The sequence below is a fragment of the Orycteropus afer genome, unplaced genomic scaffold (assembly GCF_000298275.1).
Source record: "Orycteropus afer afer isolate SDZICR_OR568_19922 unplaced genomic scaffold, OryAfe1.0 scaffold00169, whole genome shotgun sequence".
Classification (NCBI taxonomy): Eukaryota; Metazoa; Chordata; class Mammalia; order Tubulidentata; family Orycteropodidae; genus Orycteropus; species Orycteropus afer.
This window is the reverse complement of record NW_006921756.1, coordinates 2,305,266-2,316,452: the sequence shown is the minus strand read 5'-3', so window position 1 is coordinate 2,316,452 and position 11,187 is coordinate 2,305,266. Positions and strand designations below refer to the sequence as shown.

Genomic DNA, 11,187 nt, shown 5'->3' with positions numbered 1-11,187 from the left:
AGCATCTTCTTTGATTCACAAACAAGGCAAGGGAAATAGCATCTCTTTTGCTTTTTCAGGTGAAGAAATTAATAAAACATTGATCAATTATCTACTCTGTTCCATGACCCAAAGATAAGGCAGAAAGTCTCTGCCTTTTAAGAACTCCCATCAAGAGGTGTCAGCAGCTATCACACCAACATCAAAAAGTGCTTTAATAGATGTCCCCTGTACCCAGCATCCACCGCAAGCAGGAACAAATGTGCCCTCTGTCTGAAAGCACTACTGAGCCTGGGTTGGAGACCTGTTGTGTACCTGGGACTGTGCTTGTCCTGCCAGAGTTGACTACAAAGAACGGCCCTCATGTACATCATGTGAAGAACATTCATTTACACTGTTCCATGTACTCCTCAGAACCAGTCTGGAGAAGGACGGTGGGAAGGACCTTTATATGTTCCCAGGGAGGTGGCTAGAGTAGGTCTAAGTGTCAGGGTACTGACTAGGTGCTGCTGACAGCTTTTCTCCTTCAGGAGAGCAGAGAGGGGAGACGAGGTTAGGAGCCCAGTCTGGAGCCAGGGGATGGACCAGACAACCTATCCTATCGTAGACCAGAAAGCCTCCATATCAAGGAGAACATTACTTTTGTTGACAGTTTTGCTTTACGTTAACCCTCACATCCCTCCTTCATCTACGTAGAGTGAGATTAGCTGGAAAATGGGCCTTTTGCCCCATCTCCCAGCCCCTGAGGCATAACCAGGGTGTAAGTTTTAGCTCCAGATGCCAGCCCCAGACTGATCACTTTGTCCAGGTTGGCCCCACAGGTTGTGACTTGATGGGGGCTTCTTGGGCCAAGCTCTCTCCACCTCTCGCTCCTGGCCTACACCCTCTCCAGCCTGCAGTTCTGCCCTGTCTCAAAGCCTTCATGCCTTTGCTCAAGCTGTGCCTTCTACCACCATTCCTCCTACCATAGTCCACCTGGCAAAGCCTTTCTCATCCTTCATGGCTCTGTTTAAGTACCATTCTGCCTGCTTTGGTTTCATTTTTAGCTAGCCTTGTTGTGCACTTACTAAGTAACAGGTACTTTCTAAGAAGTCTACAGTCACTAATTTAATTCTCACAGCAGTTCTATAAGGTAGGTATTATTTCATACCACTTGACGTGAAAAAGTGAGCAGAGAAAGGAAAAACAGTCTGTCCAAGGCAATACAGCAGGAATGGTGGAACTGGAATTCCTGACCAAGCCTGAGTGACCCCAGGGCCACACTACCTGGGTTTAAATCCCAACTCTACCACTTAACTATTGGTTGCCAAGACTGTGAGCTCTGGGCAAGTCACTTAATTTCTGAGGATCTCAGTTTTCTCATTTATAAATTAGCAGTGATAGTGCCTCCCTCATAGTGCTGTTGTGGAAGTTATGAATTAATGAATGTGTTTAGAGCAGCTCCAGACACACATGGTAAATGCTCAGTAAATATTAGCTATTGTAATTTGTTACTTATTGACTGCTGGGGAAGAATTATTCAATTCATGGTCCTATTGATGGAGATGAACTTTCTCCCTCTATGGAAGGGTTCGTGTGTTGTGCAGATGGGCCTACGGCTTTCAAGATGGGGGATCCTCCTGCTGTCCTGACCTTCTGGGCTGGAGTCCCTGTCCCAGAGAGTCAGCTTTAGTACCAGGGTAAGAGCTTGAGATTAGAGACCAGTGGCCCTGGATTCTAGTCCTGCCTCTGCCCCTATTTGTTAGGTGATCTTGGGCCCTTTGCCCTTTGTGAGCACCAGAGTGTGTGCCTGGCTCTGCTGGGCAGGGGCAGATGTAGCAGACACTGGGATTTCAGAGCCCATTCCAGACAGGGGACCTGGAACTATGGAAGCCAATTCCCCAGCTCTGGGGCTGATACTTGGGCTGGGCCTTAGAAGGAGAGAGCTGGTCGCAGCCAGCTGGAGTGTCTCAGGCCTCTTCTCTCAATCCAGTTAGCTGGCCATGGGCCCAGCACAGTCCTGGTTCAACCAGACCCTGAGGACTCCTGTTTGCGCCCTGTCTGAGGAGTCCTGGGCACAGGGACCATCCAGTCTTTCTCCCTCCACATGTCTATCTGCCTGAGCTCTGGCTCCTCCTCCCTCCTGGCTGGCTGCTCCTTCCCAGACCCAGCTCCATGACCATCAAGGCCTTGGTCCCATGCCAACTTCTTGAGCTGCTTCAGGTCTGGAGGGGGCCGAGGAGCAAGTCCCCCCAAGGCTGGCCCTCTTGTTACTATGGTAGCAGTTGCCTTGGAAGCTGCTTCCCTGACTTCAGTTTCCAAACGGTTCAGGAAAGCTGCTTGTCCCCCCGGGGATCAGTGAATTAATCACGCTCTTTTCCAGAGTTCTCACCCCTCGAGGAAAATAAACAGAACTAAACCAAGCTGGGGCCTTTTCTCCTACTCTTCCCCCCACCCCCATGCCATGCTTTGGACTTGGTGCGTCTGAGAAGGAGAGAGTGTGAGCGGGCACTCTGCACCCTTGCTTCGCCAGGAGACAAAGAGGAACGATCTCATGGTGGAACTCGGAAGTATACCCTTGACCCGGCCACACCCTGAGTCCTGTGGCCTCCAGGAGCTCCAGGTTTCCGCAAAGGGGAATTGATACTTGTGAGGGGTGGGGAGTAGATGAGAGTACTCGTGCTCTAGTGCCTTGGGCTCTGCCTCAAGGTCCCCACAGAAAGAGGGTCCTTGAACTTATCTACCTATTACAGTAAGCACATCACTCAAGGACAAACGTATTTTCTTTTTCAAAGCTGATAGCATCCAAATCCATGTTGAGGAAAGCATTGGTAAATTTCCTCTCCACATTTATAATCCGCAGAGGAGCAGCCATCCCAAAAGAGTTTCAGTAGCCCTTAATGATGCTCCTACTGTCATGGGCTTGACTGATTCTTTTGAATACAATGTGTCCCTCTGATGGTGGGGTTGCCAAATCCTCCCACTCAAGGTAGAAGTGCAGGGGCAAAGATGTCCTGGAGTAGGTCCCAGCTGAGCAAGGAATCTGGGGCAATCTCTTTTACCTCCCCATGTCTCAGTTTCCCCATCTGTTCAATAAAGGAGCTGGGATGGCTCTGTGGTTCTGTGATCCTGTAACTCATAATGGCTTGTGTGTCTTTCCTCCCCTGACTCTCTGCCCTGAGGGATTTATAACATCAAAGAAAAACTCTTCATTTAGAATTTGTCTCTAGTTTTTGTGTTCTTCCAGAATCTGCACCGACATTTCCAGATTCAGCCTCTGCCACCCCCATCGCCATTCACCAGATGAGGAAAGTGATATAGGGAGGTGGAGTTGGCTTGCCCAAGTCCCACAGTGTGTATGTAGGTGGTGGAACAGGGATTGGAATTGCTTGAGACATGGTTCAGAGGAACCCCCCGTCTTGCTTGCTGTCCTCAACCCTAGATAATGAAAGGAGCCCACGTGAGCTCTGCCCCACCCAGAGTTACACAAACACCTAATGGGGGTGGGGAGCGTTGTGGAGGGTGTTCAGATTCCCAAAACCAAACAGCTCGGGAACATGTTTTCATGGACAATTATTTTGGCTGCTACTTCTGAAACTAGTCAGCAGGGGATCAATTATGTGTGACAGAGACATGGGCTGTCATTTGATGCCTAATTAGAGGAATAATCAGACTTCATTCTGGCAGGAGGCTTGGGGATGTTGGCAGCAGGAGGTAGTGGCTAGGGAATGCCCCACTCCAGGAGTGTCCTTATGGAAGAAGCCAGGAACACAGCCTAAGGGCCCATCTGTGCTTTGCAGTCACCTTTCCTCCCTAGATACTGTCTAAGTTCACTCCTGTCCTCACCAGGGCCTCTTCAGCTTCCTGACAGTGCCATTCCTCAGCTCAGCTCAGATGACCCTGGCCACCTTGGGCCCCTACTGCACCACACTCTGTTAGGGATAAAGGCTCCTCGGTGCCCACAGCTTTCCTCTTTGATGAAACAAGGTGGCTGTGCAGGTCCAAGCCCTCCCCCTGAGCTCTGTCCTTGGGTCCAAAAGCCCAAGTATGGTCCCGTCTGGTCCTCTCCACCTGTGGCACCCTGTGGAACTCAGAGACCCCCTCAAACACACCTTGAACCTTCCCTTGAGGGGCTCACAGTCTGGAGGAGAAGTAGAGAAAACAAGGACAGAATGTGGGCACTTAAGAGCGGGGACCTGGGAGCAGCCCTGCCATTTGGAGTAACCAGGGGGGCCTTACAAGCTGGGGCTGGCCAAGCAAGGTCCTGGGGATGAGTAGGTATTCTCCAGGCTGTAGGGACCAGGCAGCCACTCAAGCAGAGAGAACATCAGAGGAAACGGGAGGCACAAGAGGCAGGAGGAGCAGCTTGGAGGCAGAATATTTTGAGGCTGGCTATGTCAGACTGCAGACATGTTGGGGGACAAGGAGGAGCCAGGGAGAGGCCAATGGGGTCGGTGAGAGGACTCTCGGTAGGGGTCCCTGAGAACTGTGCCCAGGTCCAGGGGTAGGACCAAGGCCATATTCTAGGACTGAGGAGATACTATTCCATAAAGAGCTAGAGAATACAACTAATGATCAATGCTGGAACTAGGGGCAGGACAGGGCTGGGTTGAGTTACCAATTCTGGATCCTGCAAGTAGGTCAGACAGGCTGGGTTAGAGGTGCTCAATCCAGGAGGCCAAGAGTCTCCTGCCGCCAGCCAGCTGACACCCACCCTGCCATTCCCCTTTCCAACCCTACCAGTACATGTTTTCCTCTTGCCCCCCGCCCACCACCACCACCACCACACTTTCCTGTCAGCCCCTAGCCAGGCATCCTGGGGTGGGGCCACGAGGGAGCTCAACCCACTGGCAGCTAAAAGGGGATCGATCAGGTACCAAGCCCACATGAGGAGGAATGTGTCCCCTGATATCAAGTCTGAAATTAGGACTCTCAGCCCTACCTGAGACCCTAAAGGTTGATGGGATGGTAGAATGGAGGAGAGGGGCAAGGAGAGGTAGGGGCAGGCGTACAGGGTGGACTGTTCCTCTTTCTGTCCCAGTCTCTGTCCCTGTTTCTTGAGCATTGTCTATGTCTCCTGCCATGTCTCAGTCTCCAGGTCTCTAATCATAGGCCTCAGGTGTGCACTCAGGCCAGGGGTCAGAACATAGCAAAATGGGTCCTGAGCATGTGACCAGGGAGTCTGCTCACATCTCTGGCCTGTGGACTCCATGTGAAGCCACTACTAATCCTGCCTCCTCAGAAACCTGCCCCCTTAGTGGAACCTGGGCTGGCTACCCCAGCAGGCCTCTGGGACCAAGGTAGCAGCTCATATTGCAACCTCATGAATAACTCAGCACCTCCCTGCTGCCTATATCTCTGAGGAAACTGTTCCTGGACCAACACCTCTGCATACACTCCACCCCTCCAACCTTATCACTTTAAACTTTAATTGGCCAGTTGAGCAGGCTCTCTAGGGAGCAGAGGAGGAAGCAGCTTGGTCTGCGCTCTCCTGAGAGGAAGCTGACAGGGGAGGACTGGGGTGGAGGAGACAGGCCCAGCTCCCCAGGAGAGATGTGGCCAGACGGGAGCCCCATGGGTGACCTCCATCTTCAGAGGGTTTGGGAGGAGGAAGAGTAAGCCGGGGATGACCTGATAAAGACCCAGGTCAAGGGGGGCTGTGAATTCCCTAGGAGAGCTGTGGGATTGGGCTGCAGATAAATCCAAGGGTTACCAGCACAGGATCTTACTGCCCAGAAACTCCCACCCTGAAGGTGAAACTCCAACAAAGGGACATACGGGAGGACAAGACCTATAGGACTTGTCTGGGGACATAACCCACTGGCTGGAAGCAGTGCCTTGGGCAGACCTGCATGGACATCCACATCAGCAGCAGAGACTTCCGCTGCCTGCAACTGGCCTGTGTGGCCATTGGCCTGGTGGCTGGCAGCATCATCATCGGTGTCTCTGTGTCCAAAGCTGCAGCTGCCATGGGTGGTGTCTTCATTGGTGCTGCTGGTCTGGGTAAGTGGGAGGAGGAGGTGCTAGAGAGACAGGGTTCTGTTAGGTGAACAAGAAATGGAGGAAGGGCTGGGTTACCAGGCATTGAGTTGAGGGGAATGGGAGCTAGAGGTATGAGCAAGGCAGCCATGGGGCATGAGGAGAGGCAGAAAGGTTAGGGGTGAAGTTCCTTGTCAGGGGTTGCTGAGGGTTAAGGGGCTGTGGAGAAAGGAATTGGATGTCACACTCCTCTGAAGATCCTGTCACTCTGGCCCCCAGCACCAAAGCCCTGGGCTCTTGGATTTGTGGTGGGACTCACAAGCCTGTTTGGGATGGCGGTGATGGATGTCAGGTAAAAGAGGACAGAGTCCTCAGTGGGATCTTCTGGGTCAAGATGGACTCCAACTCAGATAAAGAGTTTTCCTTCCCTGTTTGTCTCAGCAGCAGATTTGTCTGACCAGCCATCTGTCTGTCCGTCGGTCTGAACCAGTCCTACTGATATCCCCACAGGGATGCTGAGTTCCTTCCCTCACTCCACCTCACCACTCTAGGCCAAAAGTAAAACGAGAGGCTCTGGGCTGGATGGGCTCTGGGCATACATCTTTGCAAGTTCCAGCCAAAGGTCACAGGCACTTGGGTCTGGGGTTGACGTGGAAGTCAGCAGGGTAGGACCAGCCCTACTGCCACCCTCTCCCCAGATCTAGGTGGGGAAGAGCATTCTGAGCAGCCCCCAGCCTAACTGCAGTCCTGCCCTGGGGGGCCAGAGGAGGGTGGGGTAGGGGAGAGTTGGTGGTGCTGGTGTCAGCTGGGCCCATTGCCAGCCCACTGAGAGAGAAAGGAAGCCATTCTGTTCTTCACCTGGGCAGGGTAGACCAGGAGTCTGGGGCCCCCTTCCCAGATAGGCACTGTACCTTCATCCTTTCCAGGGACTAGGTGTTGGGAGCAGAGACAGAAGCCCTGGGCAGCTCCACTGAGGCACAGGGGGGCACGGGGAGCTGCACCACACACACTGGCAGGCCCACATTTATACACCCACAGACCTAACCTTGCATCCTTGTGCTCATCCCATGCACACCCAAACCACCCCCAGGCTCAAATTCCACCCACAGCCTTCCGCACCTCACACTGAGCATTCCCCTACCCCCCATCACAAAATCCCTTTGTGTCCCTCTTCTCAGGGCTGCTCCTCTTCGCCTACCCCTTCCTGAAGGCGCGATTCAACCTGGACCACATCCTGCCTATGATAGGTGAGTCTTCTCATCGCCTCCAGCAGACCCTCTGCCAAGGACTGGGCGAGACCCTTTATGTGTATGTCTGTGACCCACTGTGCAGCTGAGCCAGGCCCACGTGTGTGATTTATCCTGGCTGTGTGTGCTGGAGTTTCTGTGTGTGTGTGTGTTTTGCAGACGTTGCCATGACTACAATGCAGCAGACTCTAGCCTGCTGCCTGCTACAAAGGTGGCTGAAGTAGCTCAAAGCATCTAGCGCTCCCATCTCCCTTAAGAGATTCTCCATCTCCCCTAAAGCCTCCAGGTTCTCCAGATAACCCCTCTTCATCCCTGAGCCCCCATATAGACCCTCGGTGTCCCCTAAGACCACCGGACCCTGTATAACTCCCCACTTTATCTCAACTCCCCAGATGGACTCCCACCTCCATCAATCTGTGGGGTTGTACATATCCCCCAACTTCTCCCCAGAACCCCTATCTCCTTTAAAAAAAAAAAAAACTGTTTTCTCCTTCGTGACTCCATTTCTTCCCTCTGCCCCAAAAATAATCAACCCAGACCATGTGGGGGAATCAGAAGAGCAGAGACTTCTCTTCTTTAGGGATGAATATTAGACAGCAGGAAGGACTTCTCTTGGGCTTGATTTGAGGATGACTTGGTAACCATGGGGTTTGGGGTGGTCTCATCCTGCAGGGAGTCTGAGAATCCGCCCTCAATCAGGGCCAGACCATGGGGAGGGAGGCTCCACCGCCAATGGCAATAAGGAGGGTAAGTCCCAGAAATTCCAGAATCTGTCTCTCATGTTCCCTCTCTGGTTGAGCAGCACCGTGGTTCCAGGGAAAACCTTGAGGGGGATGCAGAAAGGACTTCCCCAATCTCAAGAGTCCACATAGTTAGGTATTCTTCCATGTGTTTAACCAAAACCCTTCTTGCTCCAAGCAGAACTGATTTCCTCTTATTGACCCACAGAGTTCCCTGTCATGCCTGTTATGGACTCTGGGGCAGAGGGCATCTCCCAGCCTCTTCCCCTCCACTATGTCCTGTGGCCTGGTTTATTTTCCCGCTGTCTGCTTCCATTGTAGAATTTAATTCTCAGAGCTGGTACCTGAAATTGGATATCTTCTTGATCGTCCATCCCCACATACTGGAAAATTCCAGGGCAGGACTTTCTCAAAGGTGACCTCAGGCCACAGTCTCGGCAGCCAGTGGCAGGATGCCTAACACTCAGCAAGGGGTCCCGTTGCAGACACCATTTAAGGCACTTTACAGATATTAACTCATTTAAATCTCATAACAGCTACATGATGAGATACTAGAAGTAGCCCCATTTTATAGATGGTACAACTAGGGCATAGGGAGATTAAGGAACATGCCCACAATCATACAGCCAGGAAGTGGTGGAGCCAGAACTGAAACCCAGGCAGTCGGCTTTGAGGTCCTCTCTCTAAGCCCCACACTACACTGCTTCCCCCCTTAAAGGGCCATTTTCACCATCTGAGTCTCTTTATACCGGGATGGCACTCTCTCCCCATTCTATCCCAGCTCTGCCCTGGGGTTACCAGGTATCCCCAATTCCTGTGACCCCAGTAACTCACTAGGGATCTGTCTACTCAGTCAGCTGTATGCCTGGTCTCTCCCCCAGGAACCCGCAGCAGCCTGTCCACCGTGAGCAAGACCCTGGAGAAGCTGAAGCCAGGGGGCCGGGGCACAGAGGAGGGCTAAGGGGCTGGGCCCTCATCCCCTGCCCTTCCTTCTCACCACGCCTGCCATCCCACCTCAGAGCCCTCCAGTTAGAAGATGCAAACCAGAGGTGAACCCGGCCCTGGAGAAGCCAGGCACAACCAAGACTCTTCTGAGTGTATCCCACTGGGCAGGGCCTCACATGGCGATCCCAGGAGGACCCAGAGAGCTCCCTTGTTTCAGGCTCTTCACCTGGTTTTTCTCTTTGGACTGCAGCCCTAGCTTCCTTCCCTTTTTGATCTACTGAATGGTTTCTCTGGAATTTGGGGCTCTGAGCTCTTACTGACAACCACGGATGCCCTAGTCCCTTGCTTCATCCTGGCCACAGACCCACAAAGACCACAGATGGGGGCCCAGCTGAGTCCTTCAGCCCCCTGGTCCTAAGTCTCTAGAACTCACCAGATAGAGGGCTGCACCAGATTCCTTTCAGAATATCAAAACCTCCTGGACAATTCCCTGGGGATAGACCTTGGGCAGCAATGAACATGATGGACACATGTCCTTGAGGGGTTTCTGGTCCCCAGAGGAGAGAGACTCATAGAGGGACAGATATAAGCACAATGACTACTGCTATGACAGGGAACAGACAGCATAGGAGCCCAGGTGAAGCACTTGTCTGGCCTAGGATCAAGGGAGACTTCCAGGAGGAGGTGACTCTTGAACTGGGCCCTGCCCTGAGACTCTTGGTATTTAACTCTGCTATTCAAGGCTGTTTGTTATTGGGCTCCAATAAGACCTCTAGCCTTTCCTTTCTTCTCTATGCTCTCCTTGCTCCTTGAATAATCAAACATGTTCCTGCCTCCAGGCCTTTGCTGTGTTCTGCCAGAGGGCCCACCTGCCTCCTGTCTACCAAACTTCCCATTTTTAAAGGCCCAATTCCAAGAATCCCCTTAACCACAATACTCTTTTCATCTGCTTTGGCAGCCTGTGTCTCCTGCTTTCTTGACACCCTCCAGGCATAGAGATATTGAGTCTACTTTCTCACAAAACAGTTATCAAGCATCTACTGTATGTTAGCTTTTTTTCTATCCCTAGCACAGGGCAGGGCACATGAGAGGTGTTCAATAAATGTTAGTGGCATAAAATTAATGGCTTTCCCTGGAGAGAGCCATTCCAAGGTCTCATCAGAATTTGGGGCAAATGAGGCCTTGGCCCAGGTGTGAGTGTGCAGTAAACATCACTCCTCTCCCCAGCATACTCCTCATATGCCTGCACCCTCAAGGTAGAGCAGAGCTGCTTGACCTCTATAGAGAGACCTGCTCTGTGTGGCCTCTGCCTAGGTTTGGTAAGCAGGAGGCAAGCTAGGAATGGTCACATTCTTGAAGGATTGGTGTAGATGGCACCTCCTCTTGGATACCTCTCCTGACTTTGCTGTTCCCACAGCCCCAGGCCTTCCGTCCATCACAGCACAAATCACTCTGAGAGGCTGTCATCTATTTCCTCTTCTCCAAAGTGGGGACACAGGGCCAGGCACCCAGAAGATGTTGGTAAACCAAACCAAAAGTGGAAGGGACCATCTCATTGTTCACATGGGAAGGCTGAGTCCTTGTGGGTAAAAGGACTCATCTGAGTCCCACAGTGAAAGGTCATGTTTGGGGAAACGCTCCAGAACTCTCTGATATTTCAGCATGGGAGGGTACTGTGACCAGGGACAGTTCCTTAGACCTAGCTCTCCCAGTGGCCTGTTCATTGAATGAAATTAGTCAACAGCCCTACTGTGACACCTAAACTGTGGCTGTGCCTGGCCCTGGGCTGGGTGCTGAGAACACAATTGTTACTGTATGCCGTCGAGTGGGCCCCGACTCATAGTGACCCCTCCTTGGTTTTTTTCCAGCAGTATCACTATGGAAGTAGATTGCCCAACCTTCCTTCCGAGGAGTGGCTAGTGGGTTTGAACCACCAGCCTTCCGGTTAGCAGTCAAGTGCCTTAGGCACTATGCTATGGGAGCTCCAAAAGTGGACAGAGCTTGTTTCAGGCAGCCCACTTAAAGTCACATCCCTGCTGGGCTAGTCTGGAGGAGGACTGAAGACTCACCTCCCAGTTCTGCCCCAGAGGGGCTGGAGCAAGATGTTGTGTGGCTTCAGTTTCCTCATAGGCAAATCAGGGATGATTGTGGTACCTCCCTCATGTGGTCACTGTCAGGATAAAGGGCCTAGCACTTAATTCAGATCAGAGGGTTTATGAATGAATGAGTGAGTGAAGGGGAGATTGGAGGAGATGTCGTCCAACTGAACTCCAGGATCTGGAGAGTTGCCACTGCAGACTCCCACCCCTGCTCTCTTT

General features: G+C 52.2%; 1 protein-coding gene across 1 annotated transcript; it reads left to right on the top strand.

Annotated features, from left to right (window-relative positions):
• Window positions 1–5,810: 5,810 nt before the first annotated feature.
• On the top strand, window positions 5,811–8,885 carry KNCN (kinocilin). Its single transcript, XM_042781771.1, has 4 exons — window positions 5,811–5,961; window positions 7,116–7,184; window positions 7,857–7,931; window positions 8,806–8,885. The coding sequence occupies exons 1-4, from the start codon at window positions 5,811–5,813 to the stop codon at window positions 8,883–8,885; spliced, it is 375 nt and encodes a 124-aa protein (XP_042637705.1).
• The last annotated feature ends 2,302 nt before the right edge of the window (window positions 8,886–11,187 follow it).

Bases quoted from the DNA above. Each gene is read 5' to 3' on its own strand.
- KNCN (XM_042781771.1), top strand. From the start codon at position 5,811: ATGGACATCCACATCAGCAGCAGAGACTTCCGCTGCCTGCAACTGGCC. The intron at 5,962-7,115 runs GTAAGTGGGAGG...CCCTCTTCTCAG, and splicing joins CATTGGTGCTGCTGGTCTGG to GGCTGCTCCTCTTCGCCTAC. The intron at 7,932-8,805 runs GTAAGTCCCAGA...TCTCTCCCCCAG, and splicing joins CGCCAATGGCAATAAGGAGG to GAACCCGCAGCAGCCTGTCC.